The sequence below is a fragment of the Martes martes genome (assembly GCF_963455335.1).
Source record: "Martes martes genome assembly, chromosome: 3".
NCBI lineage: Eukaryota > Metazoa > Chordata > Mammalia > Carnivora > Mustelidae > Martes > Martes martes.
The window spans coordinates 102177685-102196762 of NC_137890.1; the positions used below are offsets into that span (position 1 = coordinate 102177685).

At 36.8% G+C, this 19078-nt stretch overlaps 1 protein-coding gene across 1 annotated transcript in view; it reads right to left on the minus strand.

Annotated features, from left to right (window-relative positions):
- ZRANB3 (zinc finger RANBP2-type containing 3) overlaps window positions 1-19078 on the minus strand; it is a 296350-nt gene that overhangs the window by 267665 nt on the left and 9607 nt on the right. Inside the window, exon 2 of the mRNA XM_080799794.1 lies at window positions 1329-1496. Within this exon, the coding sequence (XP_080655920.1) occupies window positions 1329-1489 (161 nt within the window). The 5' untranslated portion in view covers window positions 1490-1496. The remainder of the gene's footprint in view (window positions 1-1328; window positions 1497-19078) is intronic.

Genomic DNA, 19078 nt, shown 5'->3' on the forward strand with positions numbered 1-19078 from the left:
GGAACTCTTCATTGGGCTCCCTGCTCAGCAGGGAGTCTGCCTGTCCTTGTCCCTCTGCCCCCCACCACCGTTCATGCTCTTGCTCTCAAATAAATAAATAAAATCTTAAAAATAATTTTTAAAAATAGATAATAGCTGAGATTTTTCCAGAATCAACATGGCACAAATCTCAGATTAAAAAATGCACAATAATCTCAAGGAGAATAAACAAAAAGAAAACCAGACTGAATAAATTGTTGTTACACCGCCGAACTCCAAAAACCAAGAGAAAATCTTAAAATCAGATACAGAAAAAGATCGGATCCAAACAGAAAAGACAGATGACCAACAAAGGAATGAAAATTAGACTGATCGTTTTTTTTTTTTTTTTAATTTTCAAACTGACAGAAAATCCAAAGAGAATACTATAGCAAACACTCTTAACACCACTCACCAGATTCAATGTTAACACTGCGACTGACTCACTCAAATTCTATCTGAACATATATATGTCCTCTCCTTTTGGGAAAATATAGAAAGTAGGCTGCTATCACAGTTCTTCATCCCAAATTCTTAATCATTCATTTTCCAAGAACAAGAACATTCAACCAAAACATCATTACCTCACCCATGATAACTGACATTAATTCAATAACATCACTCTAAGAGAGCTCAGATGAAATTTTCCCAGTTACCCTAATATGTCCTCTAAAGCTTTTCTTTTTACTTATCCAGGATCCAATCAAGATTTATGTATTACTTTCAGATGTTTTAACTTTCAGGTGTCTCAATTTAGGACATTCTCATCACTTCCCTTGGTTTTTCAGACACTGTGTCCTATAAAATATCCTATAAAAATATCCCATATTCTAAACTGGTTTGATTGTTTCCCCATTATCAAAAGAACAAGTATTTCCAGAAAGAAATGTTTTACAACTCCAATGTAGCACATCGTGCCTATAGCTGCCCCACTACTGGCTATACTAAACGAACATTTTGTAATTTTTCTCTTTGTAATCTGTAAGTCACCTGTAGAGTAAGTTTTTGAGACTCAAGAGCACACTTTGTAATGGCAACTTGAAAGACATAAGTCAATAGAATACAACCTTCCAAGTGCTAGGAAAAAAAGGCTATTAAAGTAGAACCGTATTGTCAATTAAAATACCACTCAAGAATGAAGGCAAAATGAGGTATATCTTAAAATCATCTCAAGATACAGTAAAAAATGGGAAGACAATGTACACACATAAAAAACTGGTTTGCACAAACCTTTGTTGTTTTCTTTTTTATATATATATACACACTCCAGAATTAAATATTTTTAGCATGTCTTGAAAAGAGTACTTTACCTGCCATCTCTTCTGAGGGCAAAAGCAATGCCATCTTTCTGGAAAGGAAGCAGCTTTGCTCTTAATTTTTCAGGCAAAAAATCCAAGTGCTTATAAGATTCATTTGTCAAACAAGACATCTGAGGTGTAAGAGACTTTTTTATCGCATGAACTTTAGGCATCCTGATCCTTAAAAAAAAGAAGTCACAAAAGGGAGGGGTAGGGAAATAGTTATTACTGAATGTATTAGAGACTTAAACATAAATAAATATAAATAATAGTATTAAAGTACTTATCTGTGGCCTTGATATACTATCTACATAGATATAAAGTGGTTAAATCACAATCCAAAATGATCTACTAAGAAAATTCAAAGCACTAAGTCCAAAAGCAGTTGCTCAGTGCACAGTGTGGGAACTCAGCATCCTTTATTTCATTTGTATTTCAAACTGAACCATAACATAATAATTATCCTGTTTTAAGCAACAAATGTTTTACTGAAAATTTATAAATCAGCCAGGTTTTTAAAACTAAATAATTTTAAAAATAAAGAATGATTAGCTACAGAAAGAGGAATTCTTTTATAATTAATCCTTTTATAGATGCACATTTTCCTATCACACCAAATTTTCTAATAGGATAAAACTGCATTTTTAAAATTACAAAATACGAAGATATTAACTCCAAATTTATAATTAAATTAAACCAATATTAAATGAGATTCATTTTAAAAAATTAAAATGAATTCTTTTAAATCAAATGAATACACAATATAAACTCTGCCTGACTGGTACCTTCCTCAGCACTGGGTTTCCACAAATGTCATTTTAAGTTTCTATATGAAAATTTCCTATGTCTATAAATTCTCAGAGCTCTGCAGGAAAGAGTTCTATTAAATCACTGAACTTTAAAACTTCTTTAATAACACTTTATATTTAGATTGCACTTTTTCATCTGTTTATATGTAATCTCACTTCATCTTTAAAACAAATTTGCTTTTTTCTCAATTGCTTGCAGACTTATAAAATTTTACTCCACCCAATAAAAAGTTATCAACCTCTGTATCCAATATCTAAGAATCTCAAGAATTCAGTGTATATTTGTTAATAAGTAATACATATTATATTCCAGGATCTGGAAAAGCAAGGACCACGCCCTCACAGGTCTTACATTCTTAAGGGGGAGACTAAAAATAAATGAATGATTGATTACAGTAAAGTGTAAATATTAGGAAGGAACAAGAGAGTAATGACCAATTTAGGTAGGCTGACCAGATAAGGACTCTCCTAGGTGATGCTTACTTGGTCCATAAACTGAAGTATGAAAGAGTCAACCAAGTTCAAAACTGAGTGGAGACCACTCCCAGGCAGACAGCATCAGAGGAAAGGCTCAAGCTGAGAAAGGGTTGAGTGATTTTTAGAAACACAAAGGAGGCCAATGTGGCTGAACCAAGGGAGAGAACAGTATGAGATGAAGCTATGGAGATAAGCAAGAGTAAAATTAAAGAAAACCTTGATAAGGGTTTTGGATTCTATTTTCAGAATGAAGAAGAATCAGTGCAGCTCTGCCATCCAAAACACTATTAGCCAGAAGTGGCTCTTTAAGTTAAAAATTAAAACTTCAGGCATGATGTGAAGAAGAGACAAGAATGACCCCTGCAAAGAAGGGAGAGAAGGTACCCAATGCGAAAAAGGGGGGAACTGATGTTGGCAAAGAGTAGGAAAAACCTTGTAGAAAACAGAGATGCCAAAAAAGACCAGGCACAGAAGGCTGAAGGTGCTGGAGATGCCAAGTGAAGTGTGTGCATTTTTGATAGCTGTGTACTTTTTGTGACTGTACAGTTTGATAGACTATTTTTTATCAAGTTTTATAAAAATGCAGAATTTTGTTTTACCTTTTTTTTTAAGCTATGTTGTTAGCACACAGAACATTTCATTGTTGTTTGGGGGGAAGGGCTTTTATCACTAACAGAGTATCTCTGAAGCTAAACTGATACAAATGTAACAACACCACTCCCTTTCAGTTTTGAAAATCTTCCTTTTGGTTCCCAGGAGGAGGGATTCCTTGATGTTGAAACACATTAGCCACCTTGGCACAAATGCTTTGTGGTATGGAAAAATTCAAATTCCTGTTTATGTCCTCTTCTCCCTGTCTGCCTTCAACTTGGACTTAACTCTCTTAAGCCCAAAGATCTGTTGAATTTGACCCCAAGACACAGTTCTCAGTGTATGTCAGGCAATCTGGACTTTACAGTGTCACCATGGAGATGGCACCCCTCAAAAGACCTCCTTTTTTAGCTTGTGGATCTTCAGATTGATAATTATGCTATCTTCATTTCATTTCCTGAAAGTCAGCATCTGCTTGTGAAAAGTTGTTGAACAATATGCTAAATGTGAAATGTCAACCCTCACTCTAAACTTTCCCTGTTCAGGCAATCAGATGAAGACTGCATTCGGTTTTATAGTGGCTTTCTGATTTTGGTAATCCATGGAAGAAGGGAGTATAAAAGTTGTGGAATATTGTTAATGACTATCTTCCCATGTCCTGCCTGAAATACCATCATTGTTTATGAAAAGTATCTTTAATAAAGGTGGATACAGTTTGGCTTGGAAAAAAATAATAAAAATAAATAAAATTAAAACTTCAATTCCTCAGTCACATCAGCCATGTTCCAAGTCCTCAGCGGCCACATGTGGATAGTGGCTATCATACTGAACAGCGAAGATGTAGACCACTTCTATCTTCACTGAAAGCTGTATTAGACAGCACTTACCGGAGAGTTTTAAGCAGGAGAGGGACACAATCTTATATTTTAAAAACTACTGGTAAAGGACAAAGCTATTAATTAAAAAATAGGAGATAAATGTCCCTAGAGGACTTGGCTAGTCCATAAAGGCCCCACTGCATCTGTAGGCTACTGGATTTAGATATGACTTATGAAAGATTGAGACCTGTCTGATAAGGTCCTCCTAAACACCAGCGCATGGGCCCCCCTTCCCAATACCACCACCGAAACACTGAATAAATAACAGAGAATGATTCAAAAAAGGTAAAGCATTAAAGCAAGAAACTTATTACCAGGCTGTAAGAGAAAAGGCAAGAATCATCTTTGGCAGTAGAACTGGAGAGATTCAGGGAATGAAACAGAGGTAAAGCAAACAGAACTTGTTGGAGGATATGTGGAGAATGAGGGACATGTGAACTCAACATACGTTTAGAGTGCTGGAACTAATGCAAATTTATTGAGATAGTAAAGACTAAGGAAGAATGGATTGGGGAGAAACAATCAATATATCTTTTAGAAATAAATAAACTTTGAGATGGTTGTAAATTATGAAGTGGAAATGTCTAATAGATTTGGAAATACATGAGTCTGGAACTTAGGGAGAGAATAAGGCTACATACATGTATTTGGGAACTGACACAGTATAGTCCATCTACATCATTATTTGAGGCCACACGACACCTGGGACCGCTGCAATGTTTAGGAATTTCCTCACATTACAAAATTACATTGGGAACTGACACAGTATAGTCCATCTACATCATTATTTGAGGCCACACGACACCTGGGACTGCTGCAATGTTTAGGAATTTCCTCACATTACAATGTTTAGGAATTTCCTCACATTACAAATTTCCTCACATTACAAATATCACGTCCTAATAGAAAAGCTGGAAATAGCAAATTCTTGCTTTCCCAGCCTGCCTTACAGAAATGGGATTTGCTATTCAGACATACCCATTCCAGACTTTAATCCAGAAAATCAAAACTCAAAGAAGCAGAGACTAAGTGACACCCATTCTGGCAAGGGTAGCAGCAGCAGAAAGTGCCATGTCCACTTTCCAAAAGCAATAGAGATTCCAGAAGCACTTTTGAGGGTCATTGGTATAAGGAGTACTTCACACCATTAGTTTAGGGTGGAATATTGGCAAGAAGCTCAGAAAAAAATACAAAAACCATTTTACTGTCTATTATCTTTGCTTTTTTTTTACATTGTAAAAAATTTTAACCAACACCAAGAAAAAAATATCTACTAAACTGAGGTCATACTGTAACTTATCCGATTTATTTTAGTAAGACCGAATCAAGCATTATAGTTGTAAAAATAAACAATGAAACTAAAGCCTTATTAATTTAAAAAATTGTTTTGAGAGTCACCAATAAGAGAAAAAATAAAGATGAAGATAAAATAAGTCTACAATAGTAAAAAAAATGTGTAGAAAATTTTCCACTGAAATAAAATTGTGGTATGTCTGCTTCCCTGGTGATTTAAATTGGTATCTGGATACATAAAGGACCTAAAAATAAGTAGCGGTACAATTAATTAATAACACAGGGGTATTTCAGTTAATATTCAAAATAAAATAATTTTAAAATTCTCTTTCCCACTTATACTACAGAAAGTCTAAAAATTATATTACAATAAAAAATACCTCATTTAGGTCAGCCACATAGGTTCATCTACTCCAAAAGGTCAGTTGTAACCAACACTGTGTTAATAACAGAAGACTCGGGTTTCATCTTCTAACTTATCAAAAACTGATACTAATAATAAATGTCCATGTCCATCTAATCATGAAAACTATAGAGAATTTAAATCAGAAATTTAGGAAACAGTTTTATTCATTGTATACATACAAGTTTATTTTTTAGTAAGGTTGGGGAGCTGGTAAGATGGAACTAGCAATATTTGCCGTTTAATACCACGTCTAAAGTATCAAAATTAAAACACTGGCTAGGGAAATTTAGTGAAAGCAAAACCTAGCAGAACTCACTTTCTAAGCAATTCTCTTGATAAACAACACTTGAGAAGTGAATAAAGGGAAATTTTCTTTTTCAGTATTGTATTTAGATCAAGATTTCATTTTTATAATCAATTGGAAACAAGACAAACTCAAATGGAATTTACTGATACATTCCTAAATAAATATTAGAATTGTGTTGAGGAGAATCAACTATTGTTGAAATACAGTACTAATAAATTTATTTGGAAATAAAAACCAAATGGCTACTCAGAGAAATTATGGACTTTGAGGAGATGATTTTGTTGCTTTTATTTTTTTAATTAAGAATTTGTTAAATGAGAGGTGTCTGGCTGGCTCAGTAAGCACAGCATGCAATTCTTGGTCTGAGGGTTGTAATCTCGAGCCCCACACTGGCTTTAGAGATTACTTAATAAAATTAAATTTTAAAAAGGTGGGGGGGACACCTGGATGGCTCAGTTGTTAAGCATCTGCCTTCAGCTCAGGTCCTGATCCCAGGGTCCTGGAATCAAGCCCTGCATTGGGCTCCCTGCTCAGTGTGAAGCCTGCTCTATCTTCTTCCTCTGCCTCTCCTCCTGGCTTGTGCTCTCTCACTCTCTCAACTAAATAAGTGAAATCTTTAAAAAAAAAAAAAAAAAAAGAATTTGTTGGATGAAATAAGCAGTAGATATAGACATAGACAAAGAGAGAATTCGTGAACAGAAGAGACATTAAATAGAAATGGAGTAAAATCCCAATTAAAAGAAAAAGATTATCATACTGCATTTAAAAATCCATATGTATATGCTGCTTTCAAAACATACAACTTAAACCAAATGATGTATAAACACTGAGTGGAAAAGGATGAAAAAAGACATATTATGCCTACCAAAATAGAGCTGGTATAGTTTTATTAACATAAAGCAACAGGGACACCTGGGTGGCTCAGTTGGTTAAGCCGCTGCCTTCGGCTCAGGCCATGATCCCAGGATCCTGGAATCGAGTCCTACATCGGGCTCCTGCTCGGTGAGGAGCCTGCTTCTCTCATTGCCTCTGCCTGCCACTCTGCCTGCTTGTGTGTACTCTCTCTCTCACTGACAAATAAATGAATTAAAAAAAAAAAAAACCATAAAGCAACAAATATTGGCTAAAAGGCATTATTAGAAAAAAAAAGGGTATTTTATAATGGCAAAAGGTTTAAGTTACTAGAAATATAAACATTGCTTTAAAATATAAGGCAAATGCATAAAAACAAAAGGAAAAAATTGAGAAAGGAGAATAGCCAAATCTATAATTATAGTTCCTTTCAGTAAGGAACTAAAGAAGCAGATTAAAAACATAAAAGATTATAGAAGCAGATTAAAAATATAAAAGGATATGGAAGATTTGAAGAACACAATAAACCAATGTGAGCCACTTAGTAAATGACAGATATATTCTTTTCAAGCTCATTCTATGAAGCTAGGCTAAACTTGATTGTAGAGACTTGTTTTTTTTTTTTTTTTTAAGATTTTATTTATTTATTTGTCAGAGTGAGTGAGAAAGAGAGAGAGAGCACACGAGCAGGGCAGCAGCAGGAAAAGGGAGAACCAAGTTCCCCGATGAGCAAGGAGCCCAGTGTGGGACACGATCCCAGCACCCTGGGATCATGACCTAAGCCAAAGGCAGACATTTAACTGATTAAGCCACCCAAGCATCCTGTAGAGGCTGCTTTTAGACAACAGGCTTGAGCAATGGAATGTAGAACAAGGCAAAAGGGTCCACAGCGTGGGGCGCCTGGGTGGCTCAGTGGGTTAAAGCCTCTGCCTTCGGCTCAGGTCATGATCCCAGGGTCCTGGGATTGAGCCCCGCGTCAGGCTCTCTGCTCAGCGGGGAGCCTGCTTCCTCCTCTCTCTCTGCCTGCCTCTCTGCCTAGTTGTGATTTCTCTCTGTCAAATAAATAAAATATTAAAAAAAAAAAGAGGGTCCACAGTGACCACGGAGCTAATTACAGACAGGCCCATCAGGCAACCCGCCTCAAAATATCCATAAGCCTAACTGACCAACGGACTACTGACAAACACGCACAGTTACCAAAAAAGGGAAAATTCCATATATTCCCAATACCTCCTTACCTTCCCCCCTTAAAAACAGCCCCCAACCACCACCTCATTGCAGATAGTCTCTCCTCTGCTGTCCTGCCCCCTGCTCCCTTGTGGTGTGTTCAGTAAACTTCTATCTCCTTTGTCTGCCTCAGGTGAATTCTTTCACCACCCATACCAAGAGCCCCTACCCAAATGTCACCCCACATTTGAGGGCCCCCATCAGATCAGGAGAAACACATTGATCTGACAAACACAATACAAACATGTGCACGTATACACACAAGCCACTTTCTCATATTCATGGGTAAACTAAATATTAGCAAACCAAAGACAACAAAAGTTAAAAGCCTAAAATATCAACACATGCAAAATGGCTTAATTTAGAGAAAATAAACAAAAAATAAAATAAAATGGGCTTATTTTAGGAACACAAGCCTAGTTAAACTTTCAAAACTCAATCAAACCCAAAATAGTCTTGAAAATGAACAAACTTGGTGAGCTTACACTTCCTGGTTGTAAAACTTAGCACAAAGCTACCTAAGACAGTGTAGTACTAGCATAATGATATACAAATAGATCAATGGAATAGATTTTAGAGTCCAGAAATAAACTCTTACATTTAGAGTTACTTCATTTTTCACAGGGGTGCCAAAACAATTCAACAGGAAAATAACAGTCTTTCCAAGAAATAGCACTAGAGCAACCAGATATCCAGATATAAAAGAATGAACTTGGATCTCTAACTCACACCATACATAAAAATTAACTCACAATAGATCAAAGACTAAAATGTAGTAGCCAAAATGGTAAAACTCTTAAAAGAAAGGAAAAGAGCAAATCTTCATAACCTTGGGTTATGCGATGCTTTCTTAGATACAAAGCCAAAACTAAAAGCAACAATAACAAAATAGATAAACTGGACTTCACCAAAATTAAAACCTTTACAGCTACGAATAACACCATCAAGAAAATGAAGACAACCCAAAAAAGGGGAGACAATATTTGTAAATTATGTCTGACAAAAATATATGAAGAATTACAACTGAATAATAAAAAGACAATCCAATTTAAAAATGGGCAAAAGATATGAATACAGTTCTCCAAAGAAGTTATATACACGGCCAATAAGCACCCAAAAGATGTTCAGCACCATTAGTAGTAAGGAAACTGTAAATCAAAACCAAAATAAGACACTTCACACTCATTAGGATGGCTAAAAGAAAAAGGATAGATAGTAACAAGTGTTGACAATAGTGTAGTGAAATTAGAACCCTCACACACTGCTTGTGGAAATGTATAAAAGCATAGCACTGTGGAAAACAGTGTGGCAGTTCATCATAATTACCATAAGACCTGGAAATTCTACCTCTAGGTATACACCCAAAAGAAATGAAAACACACATGCACACAAAAAGTTTGCATACAAATTTTCATAGCAGTATTATTCATGAAAATTAAAATGGGAAACAAACAAAATGTCCATCAACTGATAAACTGGTAAAGAACATATAGTGTATACATACAATGGAGTCTTATTTGACAATAAAAAGCAATGAAATACTGATACATGCTATAACATGGATGAACACTGAAAACATTACACTCAGTGACAGAAGCCAGTCACAGTGAACCACATATTGTCTAATTCCATTTATATGAAAGGTACAGTCTAGGCAAATTCATACAGACATAGAGTAAATGAGTAGTTGCCTAGGGCTAGAGTCTGGATAGGGTGTGGGAAGAGTAGGATAGCAGAGAACAGAAAGCAACTGCTAATGAGTACTGGGCTTCTTTTAATTTTATTTTTTTTTAAAGATTTTATTTATTTATTTGACAGAGAGAGATCACAAGCAGGCAGAGAGGCAGGCAGAGTGAGAGGGGGGAAGCAGGCTCGCCGCTGAGCTCGATGCGGGGCTCAATCCCAGGACTCTGGGATCATGACCTGAGTCGAAGGCAGAGGCTTTAATCCACTGAGCCACCCAGGCACCCCTGGGCTTCTTTTTAAGGTGACGAAAATGTTCTAAAATTAGATTGTGATGATGGTTCCAAAACCTATGAATATATCGAAACTCACAGAATTGCAAAATAAGTGAATTTTACAGTATGTGCATTACATCTCAATTAAGCTGTTAAAAAATGCACTGTGAAAAAAGCTCAATCAGTAATTCTCAAAAATAACAAAATAAAGAAGTTGTACAGTCATCTCAACAATGGCCAAAAAAAAGCATTTGATAAAATTTGAAATTCATTTACAACAAGTTACCTGACATAGGAAAAATAGGAGAACATCCTTCGTATGATAAGTTTTTACCAAAAATCATACTTCAGGTAAAATGTTGAAAGCTTTCCCAGCAAAATCATAAAAACACAAATGTGCCTATTATTGCCAATTTTATTTAACAGTGCCATCACCTCAGTTGAATAAGACAAAAGGAAAAGGACAAAGAAGAGAAAAAAAGTTAAAATTTGGTTCCAGTCCAAGGCAGCGACGTAGAAAGAGCCTCAACTCCCCTTCTCCATACCAATTCTTCACCTATTTACTACAGAATAATTCCTCCTGAAGAACTGAGGGCTGACTGAACAACCTCTATAAAACAAAAGATAGACCACGTAGAGAACGGCAAGAGAGATGAAAACGATATAACAAAAGAAACCTCACTTCTGATGCTGCAATCTACAGCGTGAAGGGATAAGACTGAGAGACACAGAGCAGGGCCTTCTACCCTGGGGCAGAGGAGGAAAAAAAAAGCCACAGTTTAAACGGGCAACTACAACATAAGGAACCAGCTCTAAAACCCTGCTGAATGGTGGGAGGAGCTGCTGGAACTCTCTCCAAGTATGAGAGACTGGCAAACCCCACATTTACGTACATCCTCTACCCTGAGAGTATAGGGTCCCCGTGTTAATAGCCAACCTACCACATTAGTGACCACTGGGTCTCTGGCCCATACCAGCTCTGGATGCCCTGGGCACAGAAGAAAATGTCAGGGTTTGAAAGAGAAGCTAGTCTGTCAAATATCCAGTATCCAGCCATAGATCTCCATCTGTTTGATGGAACTGCTGGAACTCTCTGCAGGGTGGTGGAGCTAGAGAGCATCACAGTTTACGTTCTGGATCCAATTCGATAGTGTACACAGAAGTAGGGTCTGGGTGCCCTATGTAGCTTATTCTGTCAGTAAGCCATGGGCCTGTAACCCACACCAGGCCCAACCATCCCACAGAAACAGCCCCAGAGCAGCACACACAAGGACACTCCTGGACAGCACTTGCTTACAACTCCAGCCATACTGCCAAGTTGATACAGGACCGAAGCACCCCAGAACACACCAGGTCCACCACTCTAGCTCCAGACAGCTTGCTAAGGCAGCCCTGGTACAGAGTGCTCCAGGACCTCCCAGTTCACCCCTGCTTAGGCTCCAGCTGCCCATGCAAGGCAACCCCTCCACAGAGTGCCCCAGGAATCCCCAGCCCATGTCCACATCAGTTTCAGCTACCTGCCAAGGGCACCCCCTATATGGAATGCCACAAGACACTACTGTCCCTGCCCCACCAAGTTTCCAGCCACCTTGCCAGGGCACCCCCCGCATGAGCACACCAGAACATTCCAGCCTCTACTAGTCTCAGCTCCAGTCACCCCAGCAGGGAATCCCCTGTGCTGCACATCCCAAGACATCCTTGCTCATACCCACTTCTTGTACCCACAGTTTCAACTGTCCTCCCAGAGTACCCTCTACATGGAGAGCCCTGGGAAATGCCCCAGCCCATGCACACTTCAGCTATAGCTATCTAGTCAAGGTGCCTCTGCATGTAGCACAAGGGACACCCTGGCCTGCACCCTGCTTCAGCTCCAGCTGCCCCATCAGGGCACCCTCTATGCAGCAAGCCCTGGGCCACCCTGGTTTCCAACCATTCAACTTCAGCTACCCTGCCAAGGTGCCCTTTGTGCAGAGAACCCAAGGATTGCACTGGCCCACACACACTTCAGCTTTAGCTGTCCTACCAAGGCACCCTCTGCACAGAGTCCCAGAACACACTGGATAGTATGCATTTCAACTTCAGCTGTCCTGCCAGAGTACCCCCTGCACAAAGAGCCCTAAGACCAACCCAGTGTATGCCCACTTTAGCTCAGGTCATCATATAGGGTCAGCATGAGTACAGAGTGTCCCAGGAGCCCCCAGCCCACCCCAGACACAGCTCCAGCCAGATAGCCAAAGTCACCAGGCAACAACCATACATTAGACCATTCCTTCAAATTTCAGAGAATCAGCTGTTCCATCTCATTCATGAAACAAACAAGCAAAAGTCAAGCAAAATGAGGAAGCAGAGGAATATGCTCCAAATGAAACAAGACAAAACCTCAGAAAAAAAAACTAAATGAAACAAAGATAAACAATTTGCTTGATAAAAGTTTAAAGTAATGATCACAAAAATGTTTACCTCATAGAAGAGTGGAAAAACTTAATGAGAATTTCAACAAAGAGAAAATATTTTAAAAAAACAGAGTTGAGGAATACAATTGAGTGAAATAAAAATTACACTAGAGGGAATCAACAATACACTAGAGGATGCAGAAGAACAGATCAATGATCTGAAAGACAGGGTTTAGAAAATACCTGAGATGAAGCAAACCACAAAAACAAAACACAATAATTTTAATAAAGGAGGATAAGCTAAAGGTGCTCTTAGATAAGACCAAATGAACAATCACATTATAGGGGTCTCAGAAGAAGAAGAAAAAGGCAGAAAACTTATTTTAAAAAAATAATAGACGTAAACTTCCCTAACCTGGGAAGGAACAGACAACCAGGTTCACTAAGCATAGAGAGTTCCAGAAAAGATAGCCCAAGAAGGTGTACACTAGAACATATAATAATTAAAATGTCAAAGTTTAAAGATAAAGAGAGAATTTTAAAATCAGTAAGAAGTAAGTTACATACAGGGGAAACACTATAAGGCTGTCAGCTGATTTCTCAGCAGAACCTTTAAAGACCAGAAATGAGTGGCATGATATATTCAGAATGGTCAAAGGAAAAAAACCTACAACCAAAAATAGTCTATCCAGGAGGATTATCATTCAGAATTGAGGTAGAGATAGAATCCCCTGATAAACAAAAGTTGGGACTACATCACCACTAAACCATCCTTAAAATAAATCTTAAAGGGAATTCTTTAAGTGGAAAAGAAAAGTTCATAATTAAAAGAAAATTACAAATAAAAATATAAAAAATAAATGGCACCTGGGTGGTTCAGTCTGTGAAGCATCCAACTCTTGATTTTGGCCCAGGTCATGATCTCCAGGTTGTGACATCAAGCCCCACAACAGGCCACGCTGGCTGTGCAGCCCACTTAAAATTTTCTTTCCCCTCTCCCTCTGCCCTCTCCTGCCACTTGTGCACACACACGTTCCATCGCTCTCTTTCTCAAAAAAAAAGTAAAATATGAGATCATATAAATAAAGCAAGGAAGGGATGAGTAAAAAGAAGTTCTTTTAGAACTTCCAATGCATTCAAGCCTAAGTGACCATCAACTTAATACAGACTGCTATATAATTAGAATACTATATATTAACCTCATGGTAACCACAAACACAACACCTATAATAAATACACAAAAAATAAAGAGAAAGAAAGTCAAGTATAATACTATAGAAAATAATCAATCACTAGGAAAGAGAGCAAGAGAAGAAAAAAGGACAGAGAAGACCTATAAAAACAACTAAAAACAATTAACAAAATAGCAATAGACACATGCCTATCAATAATTACTTTAAATGGGGCACCTGGGTGGCTCAGTGGGTTAAAGCCTCTGCCTTCAGCTCAGGTCATGATCCCAGGGTTCTGGGATCCAGCCCCGCATCGGGCTCTCTGCATGGCAGGGAGCCTGCTTCCCTTCCTCTCTCTCTGCCTGCCTTTCTACCTACTTGTGATCTCTGTCTGTCAAATGAATAAATAAAATCTTTAAAAAAAAATAATTACTTTAAATGTAAATAGACTAAATGATATAATCAAAAGACAAGAGGGGGGTGGAAAATTAAAAAAAAAAAAAAGAGAGAGAGAGAGAGACACCCATCCGTATACTGCTTATAAGGGACTCCCTTGAGGGGCACCTGGGTGGCTCAGCTGGCTAAACATCTGCCTTCGATTCAGATCAAGATCCCAGAATCCTAGCATAGAGCCCCACATCAGGCTCCCTGCAGTGAGCCTACTTCTCCCTCTCCTGCTCCCCCTGCTTGAGCTGTCAAATGAATAAAAAAAAATCTTAAAAAAGAGAGAGAGAGAGACTTCTTTCAGACCTAAAAACACACAGAAAATGAAAGTTAAAGGAAGGCAAAAGATATTCCATGCAGACAAAGTGAGAAAAAAGCCAGGGAGCAATACTTAAATCAGACAAAAGAGACTTTAAAACTAAGAATATAACGAGAGACAAAAAAGGACACTACATAATGATAAAGGGGACAATTCGAAAGGGGATATAACAGTTATAAACATCTATACACCCATGATGGAGCACCAAAACACATCATGTAAAATTAATACGGATAAAGGGAGAATGGACAATAATACCATAATAGTAGGATACCTTAACACCTCAGTTACCTATCAATGGATAGTTCATCCAAGCAGAAAACCAATAAGGAAACATCCATCTTTGAATGACATGTTAGACCAGAAGGACTTAACAGCTATATATAGAACACCTGATCCCCAAACAGCAAAATACACATTGTTTTCAAGTGAACAGGGATCATTCTCCAGGACAGATCACATCTTAGGCCACAAAACAAGTCTCAATAAATTTAAGAAGACTGAAATCATATCATGTACCTTTTCTGACCACAACAGTATGAAACTAGAAATTAATCACAAGAAAAATTAGAAAAAACACAAATAGGTAGAAGCTCAGACATGCCAATGGTCACCAAAGAAACCAAAGAGGAAATTAAAAAATACATGGAGACAAATGAAAATGAAAACACAATGGTTCAAAGTCTTTGGGACACAGAAAAAACAGTTCTAAGGGGGAAATTTTTAGTGATACAGGCCTACCTCAAGAAACAATATAAATTTCAAAGAAACAATCTAACCTTACAACTAAAGGAACTAGAACAAGAAGAACTAACAAAGCTTACAGTTAGTAGAAGAAAGGAATTAATAAAAATCAGAATAGAAATAAATGAAACAGAGACCAAAATAAAAACAAACTAACAAACAAAAACCCAGAAAATATCAATGAAACTAAGAACTGGTTCTTAGAAAAGATAAACAAAATTGGAAAGCCTTTGGCTAGACTTATCAAAAAATAAAATCAAACACAGATGCAAAAGTCTTCAACAAAAGTCTTCAAAACAATACATTAAAAGGATAAGTCATCACAATCAAGCAGGTTTATTCCAGGGATATAATAATCGTTCAATATTAGCAAATCAATTAACATGATATGCTACAATCAACAAAATTAGGGATAAAAATCATTTGATCATCTCAATAGATGTAGAAAAAGCATTTGCCAAAATTCACCATCTGTTCATGACAAAAACTATCAAATTAGGGTTATAGGGAACATACCGAAACATAATAAACATATATGAAAAATCCACAGCTAACATCATACTCAGCAGTGAAAAACAAAGAGCTTTACCTTCAAGATCAGAAACAAGACAAGTATGTCCACTCTCGACACTTCTATTCAACATAATACTGGAAATTCTAGCCAGAGCAATCACACAAGAAAAAGAAATAAAAGGTATCCTGATTACTAAGGAAGAAGTTAATCTGTCACTCTTTGTAGATGACCTGATAGAAAATTCTAAAGACTCCAGGGGCACCTGGGTGGCTCAGTCCATTAAGCGTTTGACTTCAGCTCAGGTCATCATCTCAGGTCCTGGGACTGAGTGCTGCGATGGGCTCAGAACTCAGCAGGGAGTCTGCTTGTCCTTCTCCCTTTCCCTCTGCTCTTCCCCAAGCTCATGCACACACGTTCTCTCTCTCGCTCTCTCTCTAATAAATAAAATCTTTCAAGAAGAAAGAAAACTTTAAAGACTCCACATTAAACTATTAATAGTAATACATGAATTCCGTAAAGTTGATACAAAATTAATACACATACATCAGTTGCATTTCTATACACTAATAACGAAGGAGCAGAAAGAAAAATTAAAAAACAAATCCATTTACAATCCCAGTAAAAAGAATAAAATACCTAGAAATAAACTTAACCACAAAGATCAAAGACTTACTCTGAAAACTATAAGACATTGATGAAGAAATTAAAGATGACACAAATAAACAGAAAGACATTCCATGCTCATGTACTGGAAGAATATTGTTAAAATGTGCTAACTATCCCAAGCAATCTACAGATTCAATGCAATCCCTAATGCAATGGCGTTTTCCACAGAATTACAACAAACAACCCTAAAACTTGTATGGAACCACAAAGACCCTGAACAGCCAAAGCAATCATGAGAAAGAAAAAGGTATGACCATCCCAGATTTCAAGATATACTACAAAGCTATAGTAATCCAAACAGTACAGTACTGGCAAAAAAGAAAAACAAGACACATAGATCATCAGAACAGAAAAGAGAGACCAGAAATAAACCCATGCTTATATGGTCAACTAATGTATGACAAAAGAAGTGACAATATATAATAAGGAAAAAACAGACTCCTCAATAAATGGTGCTGGGAATACTAACAGCTACATGCAAAATAATGAAACTGGATCCCTATCTCACATCACACACAGAAATATACTCAAAATTAAGTAAGGACCTAAATGTGAGATGTGAAACCATAACACTCCTAGAAGAAAATATGGGCAGTAATTTCTTCGACTTTGCTTTTGCAACATTTTTCTAGATATGTCACCTCAGGCAAGAGAAACAAAAGCAAAAATAAACTATTGGGACTCTAACAAAATAATAAGGGAAGGAAACCATCCACAAAATGAAAAGGCAACCTAGTGAATGGGAAAAGATATCTGCAAATGATATACATGGTAAGGCATTAATAACCAAAATATATAAAGAATGTATACAACATCATAAAAAACAAATAAATCCGATTAAAAATGGGCAGAGGATCTGAATAGATATTTTTCTAAAAAAAACATACAGATGGGCAACAGACACACGAAAAGATGTCCAACATCACTAATCATCAGGGAAATGCAGATCAAAACTACAATGAGTTATCACCTTAACCTTGTCAGAATACCTAGAATTAAAAAAATAAGAAATAACAATCAGTGGCAAGGATGTGGAGAAAAAGGAACCCTCACACACTATTGTAACTGCTGCAGCCACTGTGAGAAACAGTATGAAGTTTCCTCAAAAAATTAAAAATAGAATTACCATATGATCCAGCAATTCCTCTAGTGGGTATTTTCCCAAAGAAAACAAAAACACTAACTCAAAAAGATATATGCACCCTATGTTTACTGCATCATTACTTACAATAGCCAAATAAAGAAACCCAACTGTCCCTCATTAAATAAATGAATAAACAAGTTGTGGTATACATACAATGGACTACTACCCAGCCAGAAAAAAGGATGATATCTTGCCATTTGCAACAACATAGACCAAAAGAGTATTACACTAAATGAAATAAGTCAGACAAAAAAAGACAAATACTATATGATTTCATTTATACGTAGAATCTAAAAAACAAAACAAATGAATAAACAAAAAGCAAACAAAGAGCAAAAACAGGCCCATAAATAGAACACAGCTATGGATATAGTGGCGAAAGTGGGAGATACAAGTTTCTAGTTATGGAACAAATAAGTCATAGTAAAAAGATACAGCATAAGGAATATAGTCAATGGTATTATAATTAAAGTTGCATGATGACAGGTGGCAGCTACGCTGGTGGTGAGCATAGCATAATGTATAGACTTGACAAATCATTATACTGTATGCCCAAAATCAAGGTAACATTATGTGTCAACTCTACTTCGTTAAAAATATAAAATAAAAAAATTAAAATATAACAGATGATATAGCAGGATTATGTACACAGGATAAAAACAATTTATATATAACTAATAGGTTTATAAGCAAATTTAGTAAGATTAATGAATACATAATCAATATACAGAGTCAACTGTGTTCCTCTATATAAGCAAAAAGCAGAAAAATTTTTTAAATTTTTTTTTAAATTCTCAATTTTTTTGATTCTCAAGAGCATCAAAAATTCAAATTTTAGGGCTGCCTGGGTGGCTTAGTGGGTTAAAACCTCTGCCTTCAGCTCTGGTCATGATCCCAGGGTCCTGGGATCAAGCCCCACATCAGGCTCTCTGCTCAGCAGGGAGCCTGCTTCCCCCCCGCCCCCCCACCTGCCTCTCTGCCTACTTGTGATCTCTCTCTGTCAAATAAATAAATAAAATCTTTTTAAAAAATTGAAATTTTAGAAATAAACCTAATAAAAAGAAATTTGAACTGTAAACAGAAAAATTTTAAGAGATATTTAGTAAAATTAAACAAGACCTAAAACAAAGACGTGATAACCCTGTTAATAGATTGGAACTGATTATAATATAAATAAACTCTTGAGATGATGTGACATGTCACTGAAACAACATGAACATCAGCAAAAACAGGTATTAGTTCTGAAGGTGGAGAAAAAACTGATATTTTTGGAGTGCCTATCATATAATAGTGTCTTCTTTGTGCCAAGAACTTAAACACATACTGTCTCATTTAATCCTCTAAGAATTTTATGAAATAAGTACTGATTTTTCTTCACTAATGAGGAAATTATGACACAGTGGGTGAGAAAGCCAGATTCAAATGTAAGCTTGTATGGCGACCAAGCCTAAAAAGAAGCAAATCTTCATTCAAAGAATTAAAACACAAGCAAAAATCAAACAAACAGGGCCACCTGGGGTTGCCAGGGGTGAAGGTGGAGAGGGACAGAAGAGATGGTTGCTATAAAA